The 16,700-nt window shown below is 45.5% G+C and overlaps 1 protein-coding gene across 1 annotated transcript in view; it reads left to right on the forward strand.

Moving 5' to 3' along the window:
• The first annotated feature begins 9,476 nt into the window (after positions 1-9,476).
• XIRP2 (xin actin binding repeat containing 2) overlaps positions 9,477-16,700 on the forward strand; it is a 144,475-nt gene continuing 137,251 nt past the window's right edge. Inside the window, exon 1 of the mRNA XM_065413471.1 lies at positions 9,477-9,629. Within this exon, the coding sequence (XP_065269543.1) occupies positions 9,477-9,629 (153 nt within the window). The remainder of the gene's footprint in view (positions 9,630-16,700) is intronic.

Here is a 16,700-nt window from a genome sequence, read left to right on the forward strand (position 1 = left end):
TATTGGTCTGTGGGGAGAAAAGGAAATGCAGGCACAGCTCCGATCCAGCCAAAGAAACATAGACACCCACGAAAAGATCGTGTGAGGCATGGGGGAGAATGGCTACACCAGGGACACTCAGCAGTGCTGCGTGAAAATCAAAGAACTTTGGCAGGCATACCAGAAGACAAGGAAGGCGAACAGTCATTCTGGTTCTGCACCACAGACATGCCACTTCTACAATGAGCTGGATGTGATTCTCAGTGGCTACCCCATCACTACCCCCAAACGCAATGTCGATACCTCCCAGGAGTCTGAATTTCAGGCTACCTCAGGCAACAACAAGGAGGACATTCTGGATGAGGAAGAGGAGGAGAATGGGAGACAGGTGAGCGGGGGATCCATTCTCCCTGAGAGCCAGGAGCTATTTTAATCCTAAAGCAGTCCAGCAGGACAGCATCGTGGCTGAGCATGATGCTGGGGAAGGCACCTCTGGTGAGTATGCAATTTCTGTCAAACTGTAAGGGTTACATGCTCTTATATTTTATATTTAATATGAAGAAAAAGTGAGGTGAAGTGGGTGTCTGCTTCCCACTGGCCGCCCCAACTATACAAAGGGTGCCCCCTGGAAAAGATTGGTTATGTCCACAGGGATGGCCTGGGAAATCTCCATGGAGTTCTCCAGGAAACTTTCATCCATTGCAGAAGGTTTCTGGGGAGGGCTGCCTTATTTCTTCCACCATGATAGGACACTTTCTCATGCCACTCTGCTGGCATCATTGTGGTACACAGTATAGCAGCAAAAGGACCAGGTCTGTACCCAGATGCTTGCAGCATCTGCTCCCTTGACACCTCTGTTACCCTCAGGAGGACTGATATCACATAGGGTCACCCAGGGGAGACGGTGGAAGTTTTCATTACAAGTGCTCGTACCACAAACAATAGAGCATGTGATTCCCCCACCCATGGTGATTTCTGGGTCCCTCAATCATAGCGTGAGTGGCAGGGATTGGAGTTGACTTCAGAATCTTTAAGCCCAGGGCGACTGCTACCAGCAGCATTAAGGGAAGGGGGGTGGGCTTCCAGTCATGGGCACAAACCCCTCCCTCCCCCTGGAGCTGCGATTTGGGAGGGCTTAATGCTGGTCCCAGTTCTCAAAGCAACATCCATGTTGCTAAGGGGAGAGGGCATTGTCTACCTGCCCACCTGTGCTCCTGACGTGGGTTTCCCATAAGTGGCAGCACAACACCCATCACCATGCCGCTGGGCCATACTCACCATGGGTGGAATAGCAAACCGGTTTATTGAATAGCTAGGGATTCTGATTATGTTCTGGCTTGCATTAAAGTGTAATAAGGGGAGTGACTTTTAAATAGCAACCTTGTACCAGACCCAGGCAGAGGTGAAAGTAAGCTGGTACGGTACGGTGCGGCGTACCGGCAAGAGCCAGTACATCGCCGATCATACCGGCGGGGGCAGCTTCCCTGGCCACCGATTTAAAGGGCCTGGGGCTCCTGGCAGCAGCCAGAACCCTGGGCCCTTTAAATCGCCGCCAGACCCCGGGGCCAGAGCCCCGGGGTAGCAGCGGCAGCTGGGAGCCCTGGGGCTCTGGCAGCTATTTAAAGGGCCTGGGGCTCCCCGCAGCGGCCGGAGCCCAGGGCCCTTTAAATCACCGCCAAAGCCTCACTGCTGGAGCCCCGGGGTAGCAGTGGCGGCCTGGGGCTCCGGCAGCGATTTAAAGGGCCCGGGGCTCCACTGCGATAGCGGCGGCCGGAGCCCCAGGCCCTTTAAATCGCCGCCAGAGCCCCGGGGTCACGGCGGTGGCTGGGAGCCCCCGGGCTCGGGCGGCGATTTAAGGGCCCTGGGGCTCCCGGCAGTAGCCGCAGCTACCGCTACCATGGGACTCCGACAGTGATTTAAAGGGCCCGGGGCTCCCAGCCACCACTACCGCAGCTGGATTTAAAGGGCCCGGGGATTTAAAGGCCCCGCCTCTTTCAGTTGAGGCCCTGCCCCTTCTGGTTGAGGCTCCCCCCACGTTCAGGACTCTGGCATACCGGTAAGTCCTTTAAGTTACTTTCACCCCTGAACCCAGGTAATGCAATGACAATAGTTGCCTGGTGCTCTGCATGCCTTACAGTGGAAAGCCTGGCCTTCAGCACATCCTCCACACCAGCGGAGAGGCTTTCGCAGATTGGAAGATGGAAGTTGGAAAAAGAGAATGTGTGATGACATGTTCAATGAGATAATGAAAACCTCTGGGACAGCTTACACAAAGCTCAGAGCCTGGAGGATTTAATTGTCTTAAAAACTGAACATGTACATGGAGAGCAGGAGAGCATCCCAGGAATATGAATCTGCCACGCAGGATGAGATGCTGCAGATTATGAAGGACCAATCAGACATGTTGAGGTGTCTGGTTGAGCTTCAAGAAAAACAGCTTGAGGTTAGACTCCCTCTGCAGCCCCTGCACAATGACCTGCAAATATTGCCTTGTTCCCAATCCCCCTCCCCAAAACATTCCAGGAGGTGTGTGTGTGTGTGTGCGGTTGGAGGTGAAGTATCCCTTCCACTCAACATCGGGGGAGGTTACTAAGAACAAAAGGCAGCCATTTGAAGACCTTTGATGGGCAAAACTTCTGTGCTTTCACGAACAAGCTGACTTAGTTTTTCCCCTTCCAATTTCTTCACACCGTTTGCCCGAGGTTAAATTATTTTCCTGTTCTTTCAGTTTATGTTTGTGCAATAAAAGTCAATGTTTCAAGAATGCAATACTCTTTATTTATTCCAAGCATGGGGTCTTGGGGAGGGGAAGGGGAGGTACAGGGAAACTGATGCAACAGAGGGGATGGTATGGGAAGCCACAACGCAGATAAGCAGCACACATTACTGTTGCTCATTACTGTAATGGCTTTTCAAAGCCTCCGAGAGATGCAGAGTTCCTCACTGGGCTCTGCTTATAGCCCTGGTATCTGGCTGCTCACAGATAGCTGTGAGCCTATCTGCCTCCACAGCCCACCCCTGCGGAAACATCTCTCCCTTTTCCTCACAGATATTATGGAGCACGCCGCAGGCAGCAATAACAATGGCAATATTGCTCTCACCGAGGTCTAATTTAGTAAGCAAACTGTGCCAGTGACTCTTTAAACATCCAAAGGCACATTCCTCCACCATTATGCACTTGCTCAGCCTATTGTTGAACTGCTCCTTACTGCTATCCAGATGGCCGGTTTATGGCTTCATGAGCCATGGGAGCAAGAGATAGGCTGGGTCTCCCAGGATCACTATTGGCATTTCAACATTATCAGTGGTTATTTTGCGATCTGGAAAGAAATTCCCTGATTGTAGCTTTCTGAAGAGACCTGTGTTCCTAAAGATGCACACGTCATGCACCTTTCCTGACCATCCCATGTTGATGTCAGTGAAACGCTCCCCGTGATCCACCAGCGCTTGCAACGCCACTGAAAAGTATCCCTTTCAGTCTATGTATTCTTTGGCAAGCTGGTCTAGTGCCAAGATAGCGATATGCGTTCCGTCTATCGCCCCACCACAGTTAGGAAACCCCATCGCAGCAAAACCATCCACTATGTCCTGCACATTGCCCAGAGTCACTACTCTTCTTAGCAGAAGTTGATTAATGGCCCTGCAAACTTGGATCAAGAACTCCCACGGTGGATTTACCAACCCCAAATTGATACCCCACTGACCAGTAGCAGTCTGGGGTGGCAGGATTCCACAGAGTGATCGCCACTTGCTTCTCCACAGAGTAGGTCTTATTTTAGTGCTGCTGTGCTTCAGACCTGGGGAAAGTGGCCTTCTGCATTCGAAAGTTCTACAGCCTCTGCTCGTCATCCCATAGCTGCCTAATGATGCAATCCCATCAGTCAGTGCTTGTTTCCAGGGCCCAGAAACGGTGCTCCACCGTGTTCAGCTGCTGCGCGACTGCCAGAAACAACTGTGAATTGTTTCGTTCTATGACTTGCAGCCTGGCTGCTCGAATGACATAGCAATGTTCCACGTGGCGGCTCCTGTCTCGGCTCTGGAAATACTGCAGGATAAGGCGCGAGGTGTTTGTAAAGCTCACAACAAGAGTGCAAAGCTAAATGGGGTCCATGCTTCTTGGGCTATGGCATATGTGCGGCTAAGCCAGGCTTTTGAAAAAAGGCATGAAAAAGCATGGGTTGTTTGCCATTGATATCAGAGGAGGGAGAGAGGGAGGGAGAAAACTGCATCATGGAAGGTCGAAGCCATATTCCCATTCCCCACTGCAACAATGTTTTGGTTTTGTGAGGCATTGCAAGCCCTTCCCCAAAATGCCTGCAGCTAGTTGCACTGTGGGATACATACCCACGATGCACTGCTCTGTGCATCGATGCAAGCGCTGCTAATGAGGATGCACTCCACCAACACGAGTGTGGTGTGGACATGCCCGACTGACTTAATTTCTGCAGAGCCTGGATGTCGTTTTAAATTAAGTGTAGACATGCCCTGAGGCTTTGTTGGTTGCAGTGTTGTTCCTGTGATTTTCTAGGCACCTAAAAGTGAAGTGCCATAATACTGAGCATTGCATTGCCTAAGCTCCTTTGTTGATCCAGCCTTAATATTTTTCATGGTGGAAGAATTAGCACATAGGTAATCTGTTCACTGGCATGTGCTCTCTGACTATATGAAGAAGCAAGCAGGTTTTTTGTCACAGCCATACATGACCTGTAACTCATATTTGCATTAAAATGCTGTATCTCTCCCTACAATACTGGCAGTTGTATCAAATCTGAGAGAACACAGCACTCACCTGTCATAACATTCATTGCAGCACACACTGATTATCCAGCATTCATTCATTAGCCCCCACCCTATTTGTAAATTCTCCCTAATTGTGCACTTGCATTCACGATAGACAGCAGTGCTGCTGGCAATATCAAAAATAAAATATCTGAATAACACACGTAACTCACTAGCCAATTAACATATTTATACAGTATCAACACATTGAGCCTTTCACTGACTCCATTAGCTATATTATAATGGATCTGGTTTAAAAAGTTGAGCCTGTGGATGTTGCATTTAAAGCTTTATCTTTTTAGAGCTTTGAAAAACTGCATCACTTCTTCTTGGCCTTTTAGCTAAGATTTAATAAGTCTTTTCTCTCTACTATAATATCAGCTTAATGTCTGACACTTCCTCTCCAGGGGATTTTTGTTGCTCTTGCTGGAGGTGGAGAAGGACTCTATGATCTAATGGGCCTTTTCTGTCTCTAATTGCTATGATCCTATATATCACAGACAATGTAGTGTAAAAATGCAGTGGTTTTTGTTAAATGATGTTTATAGCTGTGGGAAACAAATGGCAAAATAATGTCCTCCTTCTATTTTTACAAGGCTGTTGCAAGGAGCCAAACATTGTGAGCCACAGAGAAGGAATCTATAAATCACTTTCACAGATGGGACTGCCAGTGTTCAGTAGTCTGGTATCAGCAGTGGTCCAAGAACAAGTTACCTAATTAAACATTGCTTTACCTTTAAACAGATGTGCCAAAATCTGTTATCAGTCAGACCAGTGGTCCAAATTTACACAGGCATTATCAAAAGCAGAATTTGGTACATATGTTTTTAAATAAACCTGTTCCCCAATCCACCTCCTGTTTAATTTATTTTCTTTTTATGCATGGAAGTGGATTTACACAAGCTCATCTGTGTTGAAATTAACTATTTCTGCCCTCCTAGCCTCCTCACCCCCATTTCCTTTCTCTTCATATAGTGAAGTGATATTCTGCTGTGTGGCAATAAGTTCCCTACCAAGATGCTATGATAATGAAAGCACCCCGGGTATCTGAGTCACCATTGCATTATTCCAGTTTTATGCCATTCGTAACTTCATTAATCTCAATGGAATTACACTGGTATAAAATTGGAGTTATACAATGGTAAATCTGATCCCTGATTTTCTTAATGGATATGGGAAACCAAAATACTGCTGGAACCATGAGTGAGAACAGTTTCCCCCCCTCAAAATACTTACGCTGTAAAAAAAAAAAAAAATCACAGTTGAACTAAACTTAAGACACTGCATGGAAGAGGATTTGGAAGTGGGGCTACCGCAGATCCGAGAGCCTGTCACAGGCCACAGAAAACTATATAGACCCATGAAATCAATGGCAGTCTTTCCATTAACTTCTATGGACTTTGAATCAGGCCCTAAGCGCCCACCTTGTAGCCCATAATACACCTGCTTGCTATCACTGCGCTAAAGATAAACTAATTTTGGCTAGAATCATACTTTAGAACCTGATCCATGAAAAGTTATGAGATGCTTTCCCAATTCTTCTCATGCATATGGAGGAACATACATTTTGTAACATGACTTTACCACCTACCTGGTTTCCCACAACAAAACAAAAAACAAAATAAAACAAAACTATTTTTCTTCTGGGTCTGAAAAGCCTGCAGTTTTATTTTTAAAAAATCACAAATAATTCCACTGCATTTAATACATACTACATCTCAGTAAGCGATGCATAAAAATAACCTCTCAAAACATTACTACTGTGATGGAACTTGCCATGAGGCCAAATACTGCGCCCATTAAAGGTCACAGGTATGTTGACATTGACTTTGATTGGTGCAGGAGCAGGCCCAACCTTTGCCCGGTCCTTGCCCACACTTCACCCACAAGTTTCTCAGACATATCTATTTGGAACCGAAACCATAGCCCCTGTCCTAGCCATGACTAGGAATCAGGCTAATCCTCAAACTACTTCCACCTATGTCCAGCAGGACTAGCTAATACTCTTTTAGAAAGCCTCAGACAGTATTTTCCAAAATTAAATAACTACCTCCACCACTTTAATCTTTTCCCAATAGACAAGTTGATACAAAAAGATGTTAAAATGTAACAGCAATGCTCAGTGTCCTGTAAAGATCTAGTATGCTATCCTATCAGCTTAGATGCACAGGAAAGAAGATTAAATTAACAATACTGCCTTACTGCTCTCATGAAGGAGATGCTGCCCTCTTAGACTCAGCCGTTTTATACTGTCAGTTGTCACTTGCTCCTCTTAATTCAAACCCCTAAAATATAGGACAGTCCCTTTTTGATCTTTTGATCTTTACTTTTTAAAAAGAAAAGATATAACTTTCTTTTTATTTATTTATAGTACATAGTGACTTCAGTACTTTGGCTGAACATGCATTCGTTGATATATTTAGTAAAATGTATCTTTGTTGATCATTCATTGGTTGCACTAATTTAGAAAGTTAATGTTTAGTGACTCATGTCCATTTCTCATAGGGTCTTTAAGCTAAGTTTAGTAACAGTATCACTATCTGAGATATATTTAATTACACATTGCTTGCCCACCCCCTATGTAAAGTAAACTTATAGAACTTCAGATATTCCAACAGCAATGAGTTCAACGGGAAATTATTAGACAGATGGAACAGATAGGTATAATCTTTTTAATTTCTCCTTTCCTCCTTTCAATCTGCAGAGCAGACATGAAGTTGTACATATTTTTCAACTACCTTTCTCTGTTCAAGTAACACCCTCCCAGCCACAGATGCAGTAACCGTCAAATTGAAAGTTCTTAGTGGTCTGTGTCTCTGGCAATTCTAACTGTACATACAATGAAAAGTAAAAGTTCTCTAGGATAAGATATAACAATACAACTGCGTCATTAGTGCATATGCATCCTATATTAACATGGACAGTGAGTGGCCTTGAATCAAATCTCTTATTAACCATCCTGATGAGATCACATCATCAGTTGTGACAGTTACATCCCTCCTACACCATAACAAAACTACTGAAATATAAAAGGCACATCTTCACCTTTATGGGTCCAAATTAATGCACCTTGCACTCAACTATGGCTATAGGAGCAGATGTTCCAAAGAGGAGAAGGCCCTCTTTTAAAGTGTGTAGTAGGGCTCTATCCAAGTCTTGCCAGTGATGTCTGCCAAGGAGAGACACAGCTCCAGATGAATTTGCTATTGCAGTTTTTCAGCCTGGATTGTGCAGAAGTAGGAATCCAGCCCAGAGTAGCTCTCTTACTCATTAAAATATTGAGGTCTGCAGTTCTTTTAGCAGGTCTCTAGTGCTACATTTTTAATGAAGTTGTGTACAAAGGCTTTGTACTTGTGTTCAAGCTAAATTCCAGCTACTGACCAGTCAGGCCTCGCATGAACAAAAATGGTCCTTCTTTTCCCAAATCCATTGGAGTTGGGCAATTCCTTCTGTTCTGTGGGAAAGTAATGCCTTTTTTTAAAGGAACTACCTGTTATTCAGTGGAATTCACAGTGCTGGGTAGGAAATCCTCCACAGGAGAGGGAGACTTTTAAGGCACTAGATCTGTTTGATTGCAAAAACCCCACTACTGGTGTCTAGTCATCTCCAGGCACTTGTGTACACCCCATTCTTCTAGCTAGTTCAGCTATATACATTTGAGATTTTAATTTACTCTATCTTAAACAGTCCTGGATAGTTATCCAAATCCAAAGCAAAAATAACTGCTTTCTAATATTTAATGGCTGATATCTCTGCATCTAGGGTATTTATGAAAGCACAGGTGGCTTTGGTCAATGGAAGTCAGGACCCTCAATACCTTTGTGGATGTGGGTCTGACTCTGAAAGACTTGTTTGCGGATGGGCTCCATTCAGAATGGTTGCACCACAGTGAGAAATATGAAAGTGAAAAATGTTACTTAATTTCAAGTGATGTGTTTATGGTAGGGCTTTGTTCTAGACCAGGAAAACTTGGAAGTGCTCCAGACCATGAACTTGAGCAATGTTTGTTTTTAGAGTTGAGGTTATTAGTGATGCTTTTCCCAGCACTTAACAATAAGGAGTTTCCACATAACAGTTCTTCGGTGGCTCTGTGCCGCATCTAAGGAAATGAGGGGCAATGGGCTTTTCCTGCGCCTGTTTCCTGCAGGCTGGGGACCTTTCTTTCCCTTGGGAAGTTGCTTATGTCATTGACAATCTGACGCTGCACTTCCAGCGCCTGCCCTCCTGCAAAGAAAAGTTCCCAGTGCGTTCTCGGCAGACCTGACCTTCGGGGCGCAGAGCACCCTGGCCTGGGCCATGTCTGGCTGCGCCTGTGGGGTCCCATCACACGCTAGGCTCCCGGGCTAGGCGCGGACTTGGGGCGGGCGGGTGTGTCCTTCACGCGTTGGTGCCACGTGTTTTGACCCCGCCGCGTGGTGCTTTTGCAGGGCGCCCTGGAGCTGGCGAAGTTCCCGATCCAGAAGGGCTCCCTGGAGCGCCTCAAGCAGCAGTGGGAGTCGGGCGATGCGCTGAGAGCCGGTCCCCGGGGGGGCTCCGTGGGAGGCCGCCGCCGCAGGCGCTCGCAAACCCCGGAGGGGAGGAGAGCTTGTCCCGCGCCAGCAGCAGCGGCCGCCGCCGCCCTGCGGGAGGAGGAGACCCGAGCAGCTGCAGCTGGCGGCCAAGAGGGGCGAGTTCAGAGCCGGCCGCCGGATAAGAGCCGCGGCGGCGGCAGCAGCACCATGGAGAAAGCGCCGCGGGCCAGCGTGGGGGCCGAAGTGGCCAAGGAGGAGCCCCGGGACGGCCGCCGCAGGCTGGAGCGCTTCCCCATCCCCTGGGAGGAGCTGAGGAGTAGGTTTGAGGTCCCCAGCGGCGCGGCAGCGGGAGTCAGGCAGGTAAGAGCCACGGGCAGGTGTCAGACACGCGCATTCCCTCTCCCCCAGCGAGTGGCAGCCCCCGGGAAACTTCCCCTGGGCCGGACCAGGGCCTGCCGCTGAACTCAAGCGAGGGCTGCACACACTAGTCCAAGCCTGCTTCTTCCCAGCTGCTTGATCGGCCCCATGGTCCAAGTAATGGACGGAGACAGCCATCAAGGGCACTGACTAAACACCTTTGTGGACCTGGGCCCCAGGGACTAGAGTAAAGGAATTCACAGAGGTGGTTCTTCTTCCATCTTTTATGTGACCTTTCCCCCTTGTGGCTGTAGATACCTAAGGTCTCAGACCTTTGCCTTGCCTCTGTGCATAGCACAGGGATGGAGGAAGAGCTCTAACTCTGACTCTAATTGATTCTGCCATGTTAAGTCCAAACCTGAACATTAGTATTGCCTGTGTGTCAGAGGGAGATGGAGCAGTGGCCAAAAACTCAGCAAGGGAAAGGGGGAAAAAATGAGGTGATATAACATGAAGCATTTTTAATGGAATGAAGGTAAGATCAATGAGTACACTAAAGCATTGATAGGGTACATTGTTAGGATTTCTAATGTATTATGTGAATTCATTGGGTGAAGCAATTTTAATGCTATCTATCGTCTACAGTACAGATATGAAAAGTTATGGGGAAAAGTTACTAAGGATGCTCAGTTACATTGTTAACTTGGCAATTTTATTTATAGAATAGAATTTGTCTTAATTAGCTCCTTTGCTACTCTAGGTGTCCCTTGGTGCTTTACAATAATAAGTTAGATAGGCAGTACAGGGACTGTGTAGCAAATGAGGTAGGCACTGTGCATTCAACAATAGTTCACACACTACCTAGCTTTAAAGACTTTTACTGAAAGAAAGAATATGGGCTGTTTGAGAGGTTTTTTTTTTTTTTCAAGTAGTTCCATGAGATCTTTACTTCCCACCTGGACCCAATGAATTCTTTTTAGTAATACCTAGCTCTCATCTGTAGATCTCAAAGCGCTTTACAAAGGTTGGTACCATTAGTCCCATTTAAAAGAGAAGTGAAGTGACTTTCCCAAGGTTATGGTCAAATTTCTGGAATCAGAAAAAGAATTTCAGCTTTTCCAACAAGAACAGAAAATAAAGTCACTCTGTGATAGATTGAATGTGTTTTAATAAAGTTGAATTAAAAGAAAGACTTAAGGGTAAGGGGGAGAGAAGGTTGGGTCTGTGTTTGGAAAGTTAGAGAAAGTATGTGCCATATATTTGTGGTTACCATCACTACAGACATGAAATAAAGGTCACTTAACAGAACTATTAATGGAAATTGTCCAGCATATGGCAAACATGAATCACAGTTTCCCTCCCATAGAGGTTTCATATATCAGTTTTAAAATAAAAAAAATAAAAAAATAATATGTTTAGTTAAGAATGGCCATACTGGGTCAGACCAAGGGTCCATCTAGCCCAGTATCCTGTCTTCCGACAGTGGCCAGTGCAGGTGCCCCAGAGGGAATGAACAGGTAATCATCAAGTGATCCATTCCCTGTCGCTCATTCCCAGTTTCTGGCAAACAGAGGTTAGGGACATCATCCCTGCCCATCCTGGCTAGTTGCCTTCTTGATGTGTGTATGCTACTTACACATCAAGTCTGAGCAACCAGGCTTTGTGGAGATTAAGTGTGCAGGTGTTTGGGGCTGGAGGCTAAAATCCATAACTACTACCTCAGCCTATATGGATTTTAGGTGGAGTATATGCTGCAGCCCCTGGGGTGTTAGGTCTACTAAAGCCACATGATGACTGGTCCGAGGTCCATCCCTGCTTGTACTCCAGTGACACCTTTTTTTACCAGATTGTGCTTAGACTAGTGCAGAAACTCTTATGTCGCTCTTCTGTGGTGAGTTTCACCCAAAGGAAGAATAAATCTGTACAGTCAGCATAATGTAGAGCACATATTATAAGCCATCCTCTGTAATTAGGGATAAAAACTAGATTTTCCAAATAGTTATGTTTACTTGTATTTAATAATTTATCAGAATAGGGAATACTTCTGTTATTGCAGAAGTCAGTGGAACTTTTGTCTATGAAAGCATATGCTTCCTTCAATTATCACCGAGTAGAAAGGATCCGAAAGGCCCTTATCCCACTGTTGGACAATCAAGGAGGAGAAAAATGGCTAATATATGTTTCGTGTTCCCTCTGCTGCAAGAATGTGATACTCTGCTTCACTTGGCAGAGGAAGGCATGTCCAAAGGGGAAGGAACCAGCAACAGTCTCTGCCGATAGCATGCTCTTCTTCTTACAATGCTGTCCCAAACAGCAATAACTACTTTATGGTTTTCAGAGACCATGGAGAGATGGGTGGTACAGGGCTGGTATGCCAGTGGGAATATACACTATAAATTGTGCTCCTATTGGTGAGGAAAGAGAATGGGCTGGAAGGTGCAGAGGTATGCACAGTTGGGGAGAGTATTTGTTTGGTTTGAGATTTGCTTGGTCTTTCCTGTTTGTTTCCCTGATCGCAGGCTGATAACAGAGAGCCTATCTGATGTCAAGCCATTCATGATGGGAAGATATCATAAATTAGTAGTTCTTGATGAGTTGTGCATCTTAGGCTTGGTCTACACTTACCCCCCAATTCGAACTAAGGTACGCAACTTCAGCTACGTGAATAACGTAGCTGAAGTTCGAAGTACCTTAGTTCGAACTTACCTCGGTCCACACGCGGCAGGCAGGCTCCCCCGTCGACGCCGCGGTTCCCCCGTCGACGCCGCGGTACTCCTCTCGTCTAGCTGGAGTACCGCAGTCGACGGCGATCACTTCCTGGTTAGATATATCGCGTCCAGACCAGACGCGATAAATCGAACCCGGAACTTCGATTCCCAGCCGCCGAACTAGCGGCTGGGTGTAGACAAGGCCTTAGAAGGCATGTGTTTCCCTTATGTACTCTTTTGTGTGTGAATGGGAAGCATGTGACCCTGATTAATGGCTGTAGGATTTGGCTCTTACACAAATCTGTTTCTAGTTAGGGGCCTTAAACCAGCGGATATGAGTTTACTGTACAAAGTTCATTTATTTCCTTTTACACAAGCAACAGGTGTAAATGGCTTACATAAAAAGGAGGTAGGAGACACCAATGCCACTAAGAACAAATCCATGCACAGATTTTATACTGTTTGAATGGTCATCTAAACATCAGTCACTTAAAGGAAATATAAAAGCACTGTGGAATCTACATGTAAAGAAAACCAGCAAAAATATCCAGGAAAGTGAAAAGTGTTGGCTCAAACCACTTGCATAGTGACAGTGGTTTATTCAGAGTATCTTGAAAAAGCTGGGGGTGAGTATTTGATACTCTCGATTTTCTAAAATAATAAAAAATGAAAGTTGAGGCATTATTGCAGGTAAAGAGTTACAAAAAGCAGCAGTCACAACGTTAAGGAAGAGCGAAGGAACTGATCTGGTAAAAGAGGGAATTTTAGGCACATTAATATAAGTAATGGACAAATTTTCAAACATGGTTGCTTGAAGTTAGGTACCTAGATCAATATTTTGGCACGTAGACCAGATTAGTCTGTTTTTCAAAGTAATGACCACCCACAACTCTTACTGATTTCAATAGGAGTGGCAAGTAATTAGAACATCTGAAAATCAGGCCACATCAAATTAGGTACCTAAATCTGGATCTAGGTGACTAATTTTGGGCATCATACTTTTCAAGGCCATCACTGGGTCAGCACCCAGTGACATCAGCAACCACATCTCCATTCATGAGCCAGCAAGATGCTCCTCTAGGACAATACAGCCAGCCATCAAAAGTCGGCGAAGCACATAGAAGCTGGAGACAAATTGTTATTGGCTGGGTGGGGGTGAGGGGTGGGGTTAGTCTTTGAAACATACTTCCAGAGGACGTCAGACTAATCTGGAATCTGACCACTTTCTGGGAATACTGCAAAACTTTCCCTCTTTGACAAAACTTTCCTACCATAGACAAAATAATGGGGGAAAGGGCAAAAGAGAAAAAAGACCCACATACGTGTAGGGCCTAAAAATATAATTATCTACCAGGGAAGGGAGAAGAACAGAAGACTTATGAAGTCCACTAGGGACCTCACCAAGCAGACCTAATTGACTTGGGAAGTGCTTAGATGGTGCATTGAGGCAGATAGATCCCCATGCCTGAAAATTTTGACCAATATCTTCAAGATATATTTCATATACTTTAATTTTTTCTGTTGGAGTTATTTGAGTTTGGAATTTTGAATTAGAGCCTTGCAACCTGACCTGAACTCAGTGGGACCCAAACTACAAGTGGCTGCTTTGGTTGAGTCAGAAAACAATCAGACCCTCTTGGGCTCAGGTCAAGTAATTGTAGCTTCTCCTCCTCCTGCCCATGTGGTTCGAATGGGTGTGGCTGTGTGCCCCACTTGTGCTGGTTGCACCTACCTTGCTGTGCAGTGTGTGTGTTGCATAGGGAGTGTGCCAACGAGTTACAGCACCTTTCGTTCTGCAGCACACACAGTGAAGAGAGGTGTTTGTGGCTGGCAGGAGCGGGGCACACAGCCACCACTGCACCAATCCTGAAGGCACCGAGCATGGAAAGCCTCTACTAGGTTGAGCCCCAAGGATGAGATGGTGGCAGTGTCACTCACAGAGGTTTAGGGGGAAGCATCATGTCTGGATCAGGTCTGAAAAGGTCTAGACCGGGGTCGGCAACGTTTGGCACGCGGCTCGCCAGGGTAAGCACCCTGGCGGGCCGGGCCAGTTTTATTTACCTGCTGACGCGGCAGGTTTGGTCGATCGCGGCCCCCACTGGCCGCGGTTCGCCGTCCTGGGCCAATGGGGGCGGCGAGAAGCCGCGGCCAGCACATTGCTTGCCCGCGCCGCTTCTCGCCGCCCCCATTGGCCCGGGACGGCGAACCACGGCCAGTGGGGGCCGCGATTGGCCGAACCTGCCGCGTCAGCAGGTAAATAAAACTGGCCCGGCCCGCCAGGGTGCTTACCCTGGCGAGCCGCGTGCCAAACGTTGCCGACCCCTGGTCTAGACATTCATGGGTCGCCTGTGCCGAAGTTAGGTTTGTGTCCAGATCGGGCTTTAATTAGGCCCGAGCAGACCTCAAATTTGAATGGTGAATAAGTGGCACCTTTTGCCAGCCTGACAACTCTGTTATATAGTTTGCAAGAGTTTCTGTCTAGTGCTTTATTTTTTTGGACAAGACATTATGGACTGATGGCAGAATTCCCAAGCAAAAATATTTACATACTCTTTAAAACTTTGAAAACTTTAAAACTCAACTGCAATCCCATCTCATTTAGGCATGTCACATTGATGTACAAGAATTTGAAATGAAATGCCAGCCACCAGACAAAGATATAAAGCAATACTGACTCTCTTTCAGCTGAGAAAGCTACTGTCAGTCCAGGCATTGGCTTTCACTGACATAACAAGGCAGGCTGGGGCAAATCAAACTTTCTTTGCAAGCACATTTCTTCCCCATTTCTGTTCATGGACTAGGTGTGACCATATTGAGAAAGAAGTCAGGATTTATTTAAAACGCTTTATGAAGATGCAAGTTTCTTCAGAAAATATCAAATGCTGTCACTCCATTTGTGCACAGATCTGAAGTGTCACATCCTAAATTAAAAAAAAACAAAACAAAAAAGAGTGGATCTATCACCTTTCAATGAACACCCATCATAGTTAGGTACTTGCATCAAAGGGAAAATATATACCTAAATATTTGTGCAGTAGTGATTCATGGATTTTAAGGGCAGAAGGAACCTTTATGAACATCTAGTCTTAACTTTCTGTTATTATGGCCCTATTGATATTTGTTTCTCCTAATGCAATACCTTTAAAATATGTAAATGACTAATACATTTGTCTACTTAAACCAAAAAGGATTCTCCTGTGTAGTCCTTTCTTCATGTTTAATGGATAGAACTCACTGGGTTTCAGACACCTGAAACTCATTCAAGCTCCATTAATGTTTCTTCTCTCTGGAAGTTACTGAATATCAGTGATTTATGACACTTAATAGTGTGCTAACTTGTTTTATGTCAATGTAAGTCATTTAGGGTATGTCATGAGATAAATTGCTGTGAAGTGTGGCAATACATCATGCATATTTTTTAGGAGGTAGAAAACAGTTTAAGAATGCAAGTTTGAGTGTAATTTAATCAAATGCCTACTCTGCACTAAACCTAGGTATGTATGAGCACTTTCATACTGGCAAAGGCAATAAGAAGAAAACATAACATCTCATACAACAAGCTGCATAATTAAGGCTGTTTGACATTCCATTTAAAATATTTTCAGGTTTTTATAGTTCATGTTATTCATGTGTTATTCCAAAAAGATAATTCACTGTAATTCCCCCAACTTTTCCCCAACTTATATATTTAAATCAGAAACTGCTCTTTAGAAGTGATCACTATATTGTGGATGTTCTTATTTTTTCCTGAATATTTAAAACAATCAGCAGGCAGGCAGGATTTGAACAGGTAGCAATAAACTACTCTCAAATTACTTTTGGAGACTTCTTTTAGTATTTGACACAGGTAACAAAAGACACCTTCAGGGGGTTGACAATGACTCTTTAAATTAATAGACTATCTATGCCCCATGGACAACATTTTCAGAAGCATTTATGCTGACATATTATGTAATTTATCTAATTCTCTAACTTCCTTCATCCTTTCTTACCAAGGACATTTTACTCCTGGGGGAATTCTGCGTCACTGCACATACGCAGAATTCATGTCCCCCGCAAATTTCTTTGCTTCCCTGCAGAAAAATGACTTCTGACGGGGAAGCAAAGGGAAGCCGCATGAGCAGTCATGCGCCCTCCCTCCGTGGCAGTGCAGGCAGATCGGTTCGGGCGCCCAGAGCAGCCTGTAGAGATGTAAATCACCACCAGGGGGAGATGGGGCGGAATGGGTAGTCATGAATGTGTGAGAGAAAGAGAGAGACACTCTGTCCCTCTCACTCTCTATTGCAGCATACTTGGTGTGGAGGGACAGAGCTTCGGGGTGTTTCTGAGGAGATAAGCATGGGGCAGGCTCTGTCCCCTCAGGCAG

This window comes from Emys orbicularis, chromosome 11, assembly GCF_028017835.1.
Source record: "Emys orbicularis isolate rEmyOrb1 chromosome 11, rEmyOrb1.hap1, whole genome shotgun sequence".
NCBI lineage: Eukaryota > Metazoa > Chordata > Testudines > Emydidae > Emys > Emys orbicularis.